The sequence below is a fragment of the Podarcis vaucheri genome (assembly GCF_965113315.1).
Source record: "Podarcis vaucheri genome assembly, chromosome: 1".
NCBI classification, from domain to species: Eukaryota; Metazoa; Chordata; class Lepidosauria; order Squamata; family Lacertidae; genus Podarcis; species Podarcis vaucheri.
Genome location: NC_138759.1, coordinates 24,366,395 through 24,383,088, shown reverse-complemented (window position 1 = coordinate 24,383,088; position 16,694 = coordinate 24,366,395). Strand labels below are relative to the sequence as shown.

The window sequence follows — 16,694 nt, the reverse complement described above, 5'->3', positions numbered from 1 at the left end:
TGAAGATAAGGTAGCAAAAAAAAATAAAAATGTAAACAAAGCAAAGCACAAGGGCTAGATGGCTTTTTTTTTGGGGGGGGGTTCTATAAAGCTTTGAAAGATTCTCTTGCTCCTATACTAGCCTCCCTGCATAATACCATCATGAATGCTAGTACTGTACCACCCTTGTGGAATATGTCAAGACATTGTCTTGAGCAAACTGGTTTGGGACCCTAATCAGAACAGGGAAATCTGAGATGTAGTATTGGCTAATAGACTGGGTAGGTTGATAAGTGCCAAAACATCAGCAGGGCTTAGTCCCTCGCAGCCAAATTGTTGACTCAGTCCAGAGGATCCTGAATATTATGCGCCATTGTAAAACTAAGCAGGAGCCAGTGGCATTGGTTTCTCTAGATGCATATAAGGTTTTCAGCCAGATCAAATGGCCTTCAGGTTCTAACCCATTTGAACATGGGCAATAAATTCATGAGTGTGACCCACAGCATTTACACAGAACCTGCAGCCAACGGTACAGCTTTGCTACTATTGGGGAATAGCATGAAGTATTTGGAGATGGTTCCTCCCAAAAGGCCTTATCTGGCTCAAAAGGCAAAGCTGTGGCCCATTGAGCAAAGAGGTGAAAAGGGAGTTGCAAGCATGGAATAACAATCTCACCTGGCTGGTATAGAAATGGCTATCTCCCTCAACTTCTGTACTTGTTTCAAACACTCCTTGTTCTGCTGCAGGCAGAAATAAATACTTGGCAGCAACTAGTAAACCAGTTTATCAGGAGTAATGGAAAAACCCAAGGTGAATAAAAATATGCTGTATGACTGCCAACAGATAGGGGTTTGGGAATTCCAAGTCTGCAAGTGTATTGTGAAGCCTACAATTTATTGCAACTGATTCAATTGGTCAAGGGCAATTACGATTTCAATTGGGTAGGCATGGAGAGCACAACTGTTGGACAGGGCCCTTCAGTTTCTTAAGCTGACTGCAACCAGGTTACAAAACACAAAGAACCCATACAATCCGACTATCCTCTCAGTATAACAAAGGTAGTTCATAGTACCAGCTCCTTCTGAATCACCTCTTACTCCCATTTTGAAATACAGTACCCACATTTCGCAGACGTGTCTAAATATAACCAATTTGAAGTGTGGGAGGGGAAGGGTCTGTATAGGGTGGTGGACTTGTTCTTCAATGGGGTGCCTCCTATCTACAGAACAATTGCAAGCTAGACCAAGGGGGGAGCAGGGGGGCAGCTACCCCCCTAAATCAAGTAAAGCAAAAAAATACTTAACTAACTGAGGTTCTCCCCACCCAACATGAAACCTGCCCCCCTAACTTGAAGGCTGCCCTCCCCAACATAAATCCTGGCTACGCCCATGAACTAGACTGGGAGGTGAGGCCCCCTTGGCTATAGCTAATGCTGATTCCATTGTTAAGCAGATACAATTTTCACACACAAGAGCCTCTGAGAATATTAGCATTTTATAAATACAATGCAGGCTTGTCTCAGCACATTGTGGGTCGACCATGGGACTAAAATCCGTTTAGGAGAACAATCTAGATAAGATGAATATTTTTGTATTGTATTTGTTGTAGGTATTATTTGTAGCTGCTTTTTTATTTTGGCAAAACAGATAAAGATATAATTACCAAAGGAAAGAGGTAAGCGAGACATCTAGAACTGATCAAAGTCAATAAACTAGTACTCATGAAGCTTTGATTTTACTGCAGAGCGGCTGCAAATACACACCTTACATTTACAGCAGATTTAAAGCACAGGGCTTCCCCCAAATAATCATAGGAAATGTAGTTTAGCCCTCACAGAGCTACAATTCCCAGCACCCTTACAGTCTTTGGTGAAAGCCATGTGCTTTATATATATGGTGTATAGAGAATGTCCTTGTGTCCTTGTTCAAAAACAGTCATAAAGCTAAATATCCTGTGTGGTGATTTTAGACTCTTCCCCCCAAAATGCTTTCCAGTATTTAGATAGCAGTCCAAACTTGCTGATGTTGATGTGGTGGTAGTGGTGTGTGTGTGTGTGTGTGTGTGTGTGTGTGTGTGTTGGGATGATTCAGGTACTCAGTCACCTCCACCAGCAGAGAGGAGAGCCACTGATGCAGCTGGTGTGTTTGTGTTCTGCCACAACGTAAGCCCTGAGCCCTTTGCACTGCAAGTGGTAAACTAGAACTCATGGACCTCTTGCCAGCAGTGACCAGCAGAAGGTCCCCAAAGCACCTTGCCAGGCACTGGAGGCTTTGGATCTGCTGGCTAGAAATCCCTGCAAATTCCCACCACCATGGGCTAATCCTTGGGCTCCTCAGCTGCACCAGCCTGGAGCTGTCATAGCAGAAAAGAGGAACTCACAGCCACTACCACTTTATTCCTTGGTCAATAAAAAGGACAGGGCTGTGGTTCTGGTGGTGACAGCTCTGCCCATCATCACCATTCAAATCTATCACATGTGGACATGCAGAACATTCCATGGCCTTTGCATTCCTGCCAGCACTTAGGAAATCTCTCTTTACATTTGGTCTTGTTGACATTGGCTATCATGTCTGCTTTATTTTTAGAGAAGATTAGGATTGGTTTTTTATTACTTTTAATTATTATTTTTGGCATCCTAAAGTAAGTTGAACTTACTCTTAAACTTGCTAGGACTGTTCAACCTTAGTCATACAGTTGCACTGGGCTAGTTGCTGCATATGGTCACTGATTATTATAGCTACCTCACTGTTTGTATGCACATCATGTGTTATCTCCTTGAAAGGTTAGCTGTTGGGTATGAATATTAGCGTTCACTCAGCTATTAAAATGACAGCTCTGTTAATATTTTTAGAAAGCTTGTCTTTATTGACATTGCTTAAGGACAGGCCTATTATTTTGCTTACTGAGCAGTGAACATTCAGTGCTCCTGGGATTGTTATAATTATTATTATCACTATTATCTGCAGCTCATTATGGCACGAAGGCTGTGGACCTATACACATTTATTTGGAAGTGAGCGCTGTTCATGATACTTCTATTAAACAAGCTTACAGGTGAAACTCGGAAAATTTGAATATCGTGGAAAAGTTCATTTATTTCAGTAATTCAACTTAAAAGGTGAAACTAATATGTGAGATAGACTCATGACATACAAAGCGAGATATGTCAAGCCTTTATTTGTTATAATTGTGATGATCATGGCGTACAGCTGATGAAAACCCCAGATTAACAATCTCAGAAAATTAGAATATTAAATGAAATCAGCAAAACAAGGACTACAAATACAGCAATATTGGACCTCTGAGAAGTAGAAGCATGCATATGTACTCAGTACCTGGTTTGGGCCCCTTTTGCATCAATTACTGCCTCAATGTGGCGTGGCGTGTATGCTATCAGCCTGTGGCACTTCTGAGGTGTTATGGAAGACCAGGATGCTTCAATAGTAGCCTTCAGCTCTTCTGCATTGCTCGGTCTCATATCTCTCATCTTTTTCTTGGCAATGCCCCATAAATTCTCTATGGGGTTCAGGTCAGGCAAGTTTGCTGGCCAATCAAGCACAGTAATCCCATGGGCAATGATCCAGGTTTTGGTACTTTTGGCAGTGTGGGCAGGTGCCAAAGTCCTGCTGGAAAATGAAGTCAGCATCCCCATAAAGCTTGTCTGCGGAAGGAAGCATGAAGTATTCCAAAATCTCCTGGTAGATGGCTGTGTTGACCCTGGACTTAATGAAGCACAGTGGACCAACACCAGCTGATGACATGGCTTCCCAAATCAACACAGACTGCGGAAACTTCAAGCATCTGGCATTGTGTGACTCCCCATTCTTCCTCCAGACTCTGGGTCCTTGGTTTCCAAATGAAATGCAAAAGCTGCTCTCATCAGAAAATTATAACAAATAAAGGCTTGACATATCTCGCTTTGCATGTCATGAGTCTATCTCATATATTAGTTTCACCGTTTAAGTTGAATTACTGAAATAAATGAACTTTTCCATGATATTCTAATTTTCCGAGTGTCACCTGTATAGGATTGCGCTGTGTTCCAGGAATATGAGCAAAATAGATTTCTGTTGACTTAATTACTGTATATACCGTAAATTTCGCTCTATAACACGCAGATTTTTTGTCCTAAAAAGTAAGGTGAAATGTCTGTGCGTGTTATGGAGTGAATGTGTGGTCCCTGGAGCTGACTCGCAGGAGCGCAGGGGCAAAATAGGCAAAAATAAGATCGGGCGGGCGGGCGGAGGGAAGAGGGAAGGCAGAAGCTTTCCTGCATTCTGCCTCAGGGTCTTACTGCCCGCCCGCTTCTGTTGCTGCGTTTGCTCAAACTCAACAAAGAGCAGGGAATCCCCTGCCCTCCTGGCAAGCAGAGGGTTAAGGAAATGATCACGTCCTTCCTTTTAATTCTTCCCTAGTCACACTGCGCGCAGGCTCCAGCCCACCACTTCCTCCTCTCCGTGCTCTAGGGACTCGCAGGCAGCCGAAAAGCATGCAGGTGGGAGAGAGAGAGAGAGAGAGGGCTGGCTTGGGTGGTGGTGGGGGGAACGACTTTTGCTTTACAATGGTAGGTTTCTCATTTCTTTTCCAAAAGCAGAGAGCCCTGCCCCCAGGCCCCCTCCAAATTACAGCTTCTCCAAGCAATGTACTGCTGGAGGGAGACAGCATGCTTGTTTGGAAGAGAAACCCTGCTTCCCTGCTCATAAGTAACAGCAGGCTGGATTGCAGAGTGAGACATGGAAATCTCTGGATTTATATGCTGTATATCAAATATCTTAATCTATACTTTCTACACGCGGCTGGTAAATCAGAATCTCCTGAGCCAGGAGGATTACAGCATCTCTCCTCTCCCCTTCATTAAAAGCCTAATACTCTTATTTGAAGAAGTATAACGTGAGAATGTTTTTATATATATATATTTTTAAAGTTCTTTTCCTCATTGTGCGCTATACACTGATAATTGCTGCCACAATAACAATTGATTGAAAATGGAATTTAGTCTCCCCTCCCCCATAGAGAGCTGTTCTTCAAACGTTTAGCCTTAATACAGTGGCTGATTCACTTCTGCTTCACTAGGCATTTTATATAGGGACATTAAAATTGATTTACCGTAAATAAAAAAGAAATCATACTTCGTATATCCTGTCTGGCTTGGGGGGGGGGGGACTTTTGCTTTCCTTCCCTCCCCATTTAAAACGTGGTGACAAAGCACGGATCCACATGGATCTTCAGGATTTTTGCATTGGGTCACCCCAAATTCACCATCAGATCACATTACATGTCCATGGCTACAGTGTGTACCAAAAAAGTCACGTACCCACTGTTGCCTGGGGCTGCAATGGTGCAAAAACGTGGTTACAAAGCATGGATCCACAGGATCTTTGCACTGGGTCACCCCAAATTCACCATCAGATAACATAGCATGTCCATGGCTACAGCCTGCACCAAAAAAATCACGCACCCACTGTTGCCTAGGGTCGCAGTGGTGCAAAAACGTGGTTACAAAGCATGGATCCACATGGATCCTCAGGATTTTTGCATTGGGCTACTCCAAACTCACTGTCAGATCACATGTCTGTGGCCACAGCATGAACCACAAAAATCATACATCCACTGTTTCGTTTAGAATATTTTTTTCTTGTTTTCCTCCTCTAAAAACTACGTGCGTGTTATGGTCGGGTGCGTGTTATAGAGCGAAAAATACGGTACTTCTTATACTTTCATTGTCCTCTCTAGCTGAAATCACTGGTATAAAATTGTCACCAAACTACAGTTTAGAATCAGAAGATAAACACTGAAGTGATTTTTAAAGGAAAAAATTATAGAGGCCTTTAGGTAAATAAGTACTCAATTAAGTTCAAATGAATATGAGCAGTTGAACCCACTATCCTAGCCTGTTTCTTGCTGTTTTAGGTTTGGCAGCACTGTAGTAACAAAGGAGCCCTGCCAGGCAGAAATCTACCTTCTAGGTGACTCCTAAAGTTGCAGAAATATCAACCTAGCTGTCTAGCTCAATCCCCACTTACTTGCACTCTTGCCGATACATTTCCTGCCAATAGCACAATAAACTCATATCACGAGTGCTTTACGTTCACTTTTTTATTTTTTCTGAAATCCACTAGGAGCAGAAGCTGGGGGGAAGGTTATTTTATATACCAATTTATGTTGGTTAGTCCAGAGGGAGGAGACTGCAATGGTGATAGCTGATGAGACAGTGGAATATTGTGGTGGAGGAAGAAATGACAATGGGGACCCCTCTGGCTTGAGAGAATGACAGTGAATATCTCACTTGGTATTGTGGTTGGTAGAGCACCTCCAAAGCACAGCACAGCACAGCAAAAATGATCACCTGCCCATCTTCTGAATTTGGAGCTGGGGAAGGGAATGAGATGTAGCCATCCTACATTGTGGGGTGAAATAGACTCGGAGTCGAGAGTGGATTTCATGCTCTTTATTCAGCTCATAGTGGTGCGGAGGAATGGAGGTTCCCCCAGAATGTCTGCTTTATATACATTATTTACACAATGGGCCCCACATGATTGTCTAATTCCGGGATTCTCCTGTAGGCCAATCAGATTGCAGATTCACTTCCACCTGGAGCTGGATTGGGTGGCTCCTGTGGACCAATCAGACTGCTGCATTCTGAATCCTATTGTTCTAGGACCAATCAGACTGCTGCATTTTGGATCCTATTCAACTCAGTACATAACATCTTTGCACCCAGTTTTTCAACCTCCCTTCCTTTCCACAGATTTTCTCCTGTTCCTCAACCTCATCCAGGGGTTTTCTCCAGCCAACCTCACCTTTCAGTTGATATATAAATAGATCCAGTAGTAGTGTTCTGTGGAGGTTTTTCCTGACATAGTGAGGGAAAAGGGAACTGTCAAAAAAGGGAACTGAAATAAAGTGGTGTGCTTTTGCTAATGTAAGGAGTTGGGCAATCTCTTGTACAACTTCTCAAGTGCCTTTTGTGCAAAGGCTTCCGATATCTTTTCTGCAACAGTTCACAGTATAGAGCTGCCACCAGAATTCTTTCCACTGGAGTAGGTGTTCTATAAAACAAACTGGCATTTTTTTATTGAAAGAATTTTGTGAATTTGTGCAAGCTGTTATTCTTCTTGGAACTGTGTATCAGGCAGTGATCCAAACTCACACATGTAGATGTGTTTGGCACCATTACGTTTAGCAATCTGTTCACTAATCTCTTTACAGTATTGTGCTGTGTATTTAAGGCTCTCTCTGGTTTCATGTAGTCTTTCAAATAACCAAGTTCTAATAAGGAACATTACAGACTGGCAAAGAAGAAGAAAAACCACACTATTTTCTATTGTGTGTGTCAGTTTGCGGTTTCTGTCTTCAGTTTCCTCTTATATGGATGTTTTCTCCAGTATTAAAATTAATGGGGCAGCCTTGTGCACAGTTATATGTGGGACAGAATGTTATACCGCTCCCCGGCGGTCTGGCAGAGTTTCCAAGCGCCCAACTTATTTAAAGGACTATGTTGTTGGACATGTAGCACTGTTGGTCTAATGGAAGCATGTGAAATGTAACTGATATGCTTTTGTGCCTAATTGAACCATTACGTGTAATGCTGTATATAAGAAAACCATTACGATTGTAACTAACGCCTTATCTTGGTGGGGAGGGGTGTTATGTACTGAAGTTCTCACCCTGGGCCAGCAGGGGGATACTGTAGATAGTTCAGGTTCACATATGCAAATAAGGGATCGAAAGTGACGTTCAGTGATTGGATAGTTACAGAAAGTTGTTACAATTACATTGTTCTGGAGCGCTATATAAGCAGGCTGGCTGAACCCTTCAGTTCAGTTCTGTTCTGGCCTGTGAATAAACAAGAGCTGTTTGAAGAATCGCTGTGTCATCTGATATGTTCACCCACAACTTAACACAGAAGACTTAATAAGTGCTTCTTAAGACCATCTTGGTGCTGCAATCCTAAACAATTTATTAGGGAAGAAGCTTACTGGGCACAGTGAGACTCCTGGTTTCAACACAGGACTAAGCTGTACAGCATTTTTTAAAAAAATGTTATGGACATCGCTTTTTCAGGCCCTTTACCAAGCTACCCCATTTTTGTCTTACTTTGGGAAAGGTCACTCCATGGGGCAAGAACCAAGGCAGTGTGATTCTGTATGGTAGTCATTGAACTGATAAGGCTTTTGAGACGACATCTGTCACAGGAACAGAAAACTGGAGGTCTGAGATCATGGAAATAGAATTATTTAGACTTCCAGGATTTATCATTTCAAGTCACAAGAGTGAGTCCCTTTAAATCATGGATAGGCAACCTAACCCCGAGGGCTGGATCTGGCCCAATCGCCTTCTAAATCCGGCCCGCGGATGGTCCAGGAATCAGCATGTTTTTACATGAGTAGAATGTGCCCTTTTATTTAAAATGCGTCTCTGGGTTATTTGTGGGGCATAGGAATTCATTCATTATTATTTTTCAAAATATAGTTCAGCCCCCCACAAGGTCTGAGGGACAGTGGACTGGCCCCCGGCTGAAAAAGTTTGCTGACCCCTGGATACCACATCTGTCACAGGAAACTGAACATCTGAGATCTTGGAAATAGATTTGTTAAACTTCCAGGATTTATTGTTTACAAGTGTAAATCCATTTAAATCAACCGACTTTAGTAATTAAATCTTTGTTTCCATGGGCCCACTAGGAATAACACTGGGTATTTTACCCATTCACAAATGCAGTAAACAAATGTGTCGTGAAAATTGCATTATTTGTATTATACCTTGTAGAATAATCTATGTTCTCTGACTTTTTGTTAAAATTATACATTTTCTCCCTAACATATGTAATATGTTTAGAAGGGTAGGAAATTCAGTAAGTTCAGTTGAGAATAATGCAGTATAGATAAGTAAATACGGTTTTGGAGGGCAAGATGAATGCTGAATATAACACATAATATTATTTGCAACAAGAAATATAATGGAACAGCAATGAAAAACTGGCATGTGAATAATGATAGAGGAAATAAAAATAAATATTTATGATTAGACAGTTTTCATACACCACCTACAGTCAGGTTACAATAGTGCAACTTGGGAAAGTGTTAAGATTAGCACAAACAGGGATAGCTATTATTTTTATTTATATACATATATATGAGCATAAGCGTTATTGTGGGAAAATGATTGCTTGTACATAAGAGCATGAGCAGAGTTCTTATTATTGCAGAGTGATTTTACAGCACGAGATATTGCTAAGAGCATGATGAGCACGTGAACACCTCATGCTAGACTAAATGATTGGCTCACGTAGCATAACACTCTCTTTGTCTGTGTGGGCAAGGGCAAGGTTGCATTCCTTTGATTGTTACTTTTGAGTACCAGGCAGAACAAGTGCTGTGCTGGAGGAGAGAGGATGATCTTATTTTCACTGCGCATAATAAACATTGCATGGCAGAAGCCAAAGCTTTTTCTTCAAGTCATCTTGGTGTGAGACTGATTTCTTACTGATTTTCTTACTGATGTCGAGCTGGTTCTCGACACGTTATTTATAAGCCTTATTTATAAACAATGCTCTGAATTAAACCTTGGAAAGAAAACACCTCAATCCTGTTCGTAGGTTAGGTCGCTTAAATCTCACTGAGAATGTGGATTTGAAAAAGTCAACTTGCAGCAATAATGCTCAAAAGTCAGAATGTGCCACCCACGGATGACCAATCAGATTAGTAAACTACAATGTTAAAAAACAAAGTAAAATAAAAACAACAATCTAATATTCTAACTGAAAGATGATTTGCGTGTTTGCCTTCAGATTGCAGCCTAATAAATGTAAAACCCAACCTCTGGAACAAATAGTCTTGTAAGTGAATATCATAGTTTCTGCAGCACTCCATGAGAAAAAGGGAGCACAACATTGGTCTGCACCATACATTTAGAGCAGTGTCACACCACTTTACACAGTCCTGGTCTTCCCCCCAAAGAATTCTAGAAACCTATAAGTGCACAAGGGCCAGTAGGTGGCACTTGACAGGGAGGTCAGAAGTGGCAAGCAGGAAAATAAAGTTAATTTTGTTTTACTTCTCCCAACATGGTGTCCTGCTGTTAATCGTACACGATGTCAGAGGGGAGTCCACATGTGTCCCCTGTCAGGAGCTCATCCTACTCTCGAGTAGGACCCTGGCAGAAACACATGCCCGACTGGCATGTTCTCTCCCTCCTGGTCTTTCATTTGGGAGCTTCAAAAGCCTTTTTCAGCCTGAACGTCACAGCTACTGATGCCAACAGACATCAGCACACTTAAGGATCCGCAGAGTGTTTGCAGTTTGCGTAACAGACCTCAGCATTTTGGCTAATCTACGTTTATTTACATATAAACACACACAGAGCACTGCAACATGGCTCCCTCTCTCTCTAGCATCAGACAGCAAAGAGAAAAAGGACAAAGGACAATAGTCCCACTTCACGGAACACAGTAACACAAACATCCTGTCTCTGTCACTTCCCACACTGTGGAGTCAAAACATACACCGTCATGTGATAGACAACAATCCCATGGCTGCAATCACGGAGCAGGAATTCTAACAGTCAGAGGGGAGTCCACCTGTGTCCCCTACAGTGCTGTGATGGCATCACCAAACAGAAAGGGGGTCACAGGTTAACACTCAATAAATCCTAGAAGTTCTAAAATCTTAAAACCATTAAGTAAATCAATAAAATTACTTAACTAACTGAGGTTCTGCCCCCCTAACATAAAGCCTTTCCCCTCCCAACATAAATCCTATCTATGCCCATGGATAAGTTGTTTCAGGCTCTTTAGCATCTAATAGAATAGTATGATCATAGAGTTGGAAGAGACCCCATGAGTCATCTAGTTGAGCCCCCTGCAGTGCACAAATCTCTAAAGCATCCATGATAGATGTCCATCCAACCATTTGTATCATGTGGCCATTAAACAAGTTCAGTCCACATTGGGGTTCTTTTTTGATGAGCAGGTTTCCTCCCATATGTTTGTACTTTCTAAGTTTTTCATTCCTCATGTTGTATCAGAACTGTTTTAAAATAATAAATATTGAATTGTTTTATCCCTATGTTAAGGTTGACTAATGAATTGTGTTGTGCAATTTTCTGTTCCGATATTTTTTTTTTAAACACACTCTAAGCTACAAAAAAGAGAGAAAAGTTTCCTGTAGAACAGTGGTTCCCAAACCTCTTTTCCCATGGACAACTTGAAAATTACTGAGGGACTTGGCAGAGAATTTGATTATTTTCCTGCCCGTTGTCCTAGATGCTGCATGATTTTTAATGTATTTTATTATATCTTTCATTTATTACATGTTATACTTGATTCCACGCCATTGTAGTTGTAATACAATAAAGTGCAATGTAAGACACAAAAGAGGCAATAAAAATACAATTAAAAATCAACATGAATATTTAATGCATCTTCAACCACAAATCCGTAGACACCTGGGGACCACCGGAATGAAACTTATGGACCACTGGTGGTCCTTGGACCACAAGTGGAATGCTCTGATGTAGAGTGAGGCCAAATTGAAATGCTCTTTAAATGTCATTCTGGAGAAAGTACCGTATTTTTCGCCCCATAGGACGCACCGGCCCATAGGACGCACCTAGTTTTCTGGGGGGGAAATAAAGGGGGGGATTTATTTTTTTCCCAGGTGCGCTGTGCTAAGCCCGAAGCTTGGGGCGTGCAGAGCTCAGCGCGCCCCAAACTTCTGGGTGCCAGCAAGGTCTCCGCTAGCCGTGGGAGAGCTGGGTCTCCCACGGCTAGCGGATAGCTTCCTGAAGCCTGGAGAGCGAGAGAGGTCGGTGCGCACTGACCCCTCTTGCTCTCCAGGCTTTGGCGAAAGCCTGCATTCGCCCCATAGGACGCACACACATTTCCCCTTCATTTTTGGAGGGGAAAAAGTGCGTCTTATAGGACGAAAAATACGGTAACTTCAAATGTCACATTTCAAAGAGGGTTTTTGCTATGGAAGGCACTTTTGAGATTTAAATTCCTTTTTAGTTAAAATTTTAATTCCATGAGAGAGTCTAATGGCTAACTAGAGTCCACTGGAGCTTACACCAGATGATGAGGTGGACTCTACTACCGGAAATTTATACCACAATAAATCTGTAACCGACACTGCAAGACTCTTGTGTATGTGTTTGTGTTGGCTATAAAAAGTAGATTAACACAGCTACCCCTCTAGAATATCCTACAAAAGATTGCTAAAAATACAGATTATCATAGGCATAAATATACAGCTGTTTATTTGGAGTCTTGCACTGACAAGATAATGAAAAATACCAGGTGTTGTTAAGAAGGATTAGCATTTGCTAGAAATGTATAACTATGTGTTGAATATTTACCTCATTACTTTTAAAAGAACACCAGTGAATTTTTCATGCTTTAAACCTCTGTTTCTCCCTCGGAAATTATCTTTCTTCCTAGCAATGTCTTCAGAAGAATTAAAATTAACCTTAGAGGTGAGGTAATTAGCATTTTGTTTTGATTGAAACTGAAGTTTGTAAAATGCTTGAAATGGTAACATTAGTATATAATTTGTTGTTATGTCTGAAGTGGCGAAGCCATAATGTAGCAAGGTAAATTTAAGTAAATAGATTTAGCCTGAGTTTGTTAGAAACAAAAAATAAAATAAAATGTAATTTCAGTAATATTTTAAAGCAATATTTTAAAACATGTATCAATCAAACAGTTACTAAAGAAAGTAATAGGGACTCACTTGCCCAGGCTTATAACCAATACTTTGCAATTTAATCAGCTAAATTAAAAAGGTCCAAATAAAATATTTCTAAGGTGACAATTTAAGGCAAATAAATGATAAAACTGATGTTTCTCAGACAAAAAAAAGTAATACAAAATCCATATGCATTCCATGGTGTAATTTGCAACAAAGTTGCATGTAAGAGTAAAAATACAGTGGTACCTTGGTTTACGAACTTAATCCGTTCCGCAAGTCCGTTCTTAAACCAAAGCGTTCTTAAACCAAGGCGTGTTTTCCCATAGCAGCAGGGGACTCAATTTACAAATGGAACACACTCAACAGGAAGCGGAACACGTTCTGCTTCCAAGGCAAAGTTCACAAACCAAAACACCTACTTCCAGGTTTGCAGCGTTCTCAATCCAAGTTGTTCATAAACTAAGCTGTTCTTAAACCAAGGTGCCACTGTATATAATTCGAACGGAGGACATCCAATTGTGTCACCCCTCTTGTAGAATGGAGTTCCTCCTCTGCAATTGGAAATCTGCTCCAGTGGGTTGAGGGAGGGCTGCAGCAGGGAGGAGAGGAAGGGGAAGTCCCGTCACCTTCATTTACTTGACATTGGGTACCCCCCCCCCCATGTAATCACATTTTTTCTGTTATTTCAGGATGAAAATATGGTTTTCATAGGCGGCTTGAAAACCCTTCTGCCACATGCTGTCAGGAGTCTAATTCGAACAAATAAACTCCATATTAGCAATACTTCTGGAATGGCAGAAGGTAAAAAAAATATTCCTCATGTTGACTATAAGTGGAGATGTTAGTGATATTCTTTTATGATAGGCGTTAACTAATCTGTTTTTCAGCTGAGGGTCACATTCATCCTTGCTCACTGCTCATAAAACAATCAAGTTGATGACTGAGGAGGGACCGATTTGTACCCCTATGGGGGCAGGGGGGAGTTTGCTTGAGGGGCTGGACCAGGGCCCTAACATTGGGATTAGCCACCCAGTTTTAGGAGGAAATCAACAGGTATTAAAAATGGCTTATAATGAAGAGGTTTTTAGCTCCCAACATAACTCGGATTAAAACCCTTCCGCAACAATTTGGTTCACTCAGTTTTATCACAAGAACACTACTTTTTGTTGTCTCTTAGATCAACTTATTTGTTTATAATAATATTTCAGAATTAGGAATATTTATTTTATATAAAGCATCATAAGTATTTTTGATAAATGGGTATGCACAGTTCTTATACACTGTAAAGTCGTTTCATGAATACGAATATCAACTTAGTACAATACTCAGTTACATCTCAGGTAAGTTTCACTGTAATCAACAATAACGTATTAGAATATACATTTGATTTATAATACTAATAAAAAAGTATACATTTAATATTTGTCTTTTTCCTGTTTTTAAATTTTCATTTCATTTTTATTAAGTGAATTGTGACAAGTATAATGTTCAGTCAAAATATGGTTTATATACACTGCATAATACTTAAAACCAGTTTGCTAAGGGTACAGCTTTAGAATTTAGAGTGCTACCTAACCACAATCACTTCTCAGCGTAGCTTTATTCTTTTTATTATTTATGCCACAAATACCAACTTTTCACTTGCAAGCTTCACTGTTTGTGGCCTGAGGCTGTTTACAAAGTGCATAAAATAAAACTTGACTCATTGGCTTAATATAGCAAACCTACTAGTTGCTGCTATTTAAAGTTGTTTGCCTTTTCAGGTTGTTTTGCCTTTTTGTCCTCAGTTTGAAAATTCATGAATAGGCTAGAGAACTTGTTGTAAGTCAAAAACATAGAACAACATATAGAAAAAGAACGTGACAAAATGTTGTGTATTAAAACCAGTGAAGAAACTACATCTGAATCAAAGGCACATCCATTTATTTCCCTGCCATAAAATAGCAGAAAACTGGTATTACAGCACAAATGTCAGCCCCTAGCCTCAAGTCTGGATTCTTGATTCAGCTTAGTATATGTTTCCAATATACTATTCATGAGTTAAACATGGGTAATGTTGAAAACATCAATTGAAAATGGAATGCCTGAGAAATACTTTCAGAACACATACCGATTGCATGTGTATAAGTTTAAATGTGAGCTTTGTAATGTTCGCAGGATTTAAACAGGCAAACATTGTGATTCTTCATAAATCTCTTGCGGATGACTTTGAAAAATTTTGCCAAGCAAATGATGGGCCACTTCCACTGCTGTATAGAAGTAAACCAGGGGAATGGAAATGTCCATCTCTGAGCAGTGATGCTGATATTAGGTATGCATAGATAAAAGTTCTGCCAGAGGCATAAGATGATTGTGGTTTTTCTTTTCCTTTCATAATCAGGATTTTAGTGCTGTCTCTTAATTTCTTTCTGCTGTTTCTAATGGCCAAATCATTCTGAACCACGCTGGTAAATGTAGGTTGTCCACTGTCTTATCGTAATTAGCAAATGCAATATTAAGTCCCATAAACGTGGAAAGCAAAAATAATTCTCGAGTAAATTCAGTATTGTCGTTTGTAATATTCCTTATGTGCATCTGACCAAAGCCTTCCTATCAGAGTTCATTCCCACCAAAGTTTGAAATATGTGCCTTGAGTCCCGTATCCCCACCAGCACACAAACCTGAGCATGGAGGACATGCAAGCCAGTTGCCATGGCATTCTATAGCACCAATGTACTTTTTACCGCAGCTTCTTTAATATTATCAGAAACTGTTTTCACAGGGTTGCAGGGTTGCTAAAACCACAATTTGTCCTCAGATTTGTTTTCAATTACATATGCCAGATCTTTTTTTCAATTTACATATGCCAGAACTTTATTACATTTGCATCTAGGAAAGACTCACAAAAACACCCACACACAAAACCAGTCTTATAATTATTCCAGAAAGACTTCTCTGGGGTGTTTGTGTGCATGTGTGCATGAGATATAGAAGGCTATTACACTATAATGCTATGGTTAAAACCTCATAAAATATGAATGCTATGGTGTTACAGTGCTATAGCTCGATTACATTTTTTAAAAAAAACACCAAGAAAAGTGGTTTAGTGATAACTGAAACATTTATTTTTAAAAATACAGTGGTGCCCCGCAAGACGAATGCCTCGCAATACAAAAAACTCGCTAGACGAAAGTTTTTTCCGTTCGCGATTTGCCTCGCAAGACGAATTTCCCCTATGGGCTTGCTTCGCAAGACGAAAACGTCTCGCGACTTTTTTTCTTTGACTAAAAACAAAGACATGTTTTGTTTATAAAGTTAATTTATTTTCCCTTAAATTTTTGAACTGCTCTTTACAGTATGTGTGACTTTAAAGAGCAGTTAATAAACTGTTGTTGTACCAAATTTGGCTTTGTTTGGACTTTTTTTGACCATAGGAACGCATTAATTGATTTTCAATGCATTCCTATGGGATTTCGTGCTTCGCAAGACGAAAAATTCGCTAGACGACAAAAATTGCGGAACGAATTAATTTCGTCTTGCGGGGCACCACTGTAAATAGGAGTAATGAAATGGCACCCACCACAAGCGTTATAGTGAACATGTGCCTCCACCCACAGCAGCTGTCTAATGCCCATTGGTGTGGACAAAACATAGTGGAATGTACACGCAGAAATAGGGCAGTATCCTGATAGCACATTGAGTTCAGTGGGCCATGCTCCAAGTTAGTAAAAGAGTGCAGCCTGAATCCTGTTACCCAGTTCAAATAATCATTTTCAGAAGGCTCTTGGGGATAATATTTGTTTATTTTTGCAGAACTGACTGTCTGCAGTACAAGAAATACGAGAATGGAGCATGTACAGGCACTCTGACAAGTCTGAAGGAATTTTCTGAGCAGCTTAAAGACATGGTGACCTTCTACCTGGGCTGTAGCTTCACATTTGAAAAGGCGCTCCAGGAAGTTGGCATTCCTGTAAGAAATGTCGAACAGAAATGTAATGTTAGCATGTACAAGGTAAGAAGAGATTATTTGGTGGCTTCTTATTTAGTGGTT

General features: G+C 40.5%; 1 protein-coding gene across 2 annotated transcripts in view; it reads left to right on the top strand.

The window, feature by feature from the left end:
* Positions 1 to 16,694, top strand: part of DGLUCY (D-glutamate cyclase) — a 35,567-nt gene that overhangs the window by 3,533 nt on the left and 15,340 nt on the right. For both annotated transcript variants that reach the window (XR_014222064.1, XM_082233061.1), the window contains exons 2-4: positions 13,354 to 13,465; positions 14,822 to 14,975; positions 16,457 to 16,655. Coding sequence is in view for 1 of the 2 variants with exons in the window: in XM_082233061.1 (XP_082089187.1) it covers positions 13,363 to 13,465; positions 14,822 to 14,975; positions 16,457 to 16,655 (456 nt within the window). In the remaining variant the exon portion in view is untranslated. The remainder of the gene's footprint in view (positions 1 to 13,353; positions 13,466 to 14,821; positions 14,976 to 16,456; positions 16,656 to 16,694) is intronic.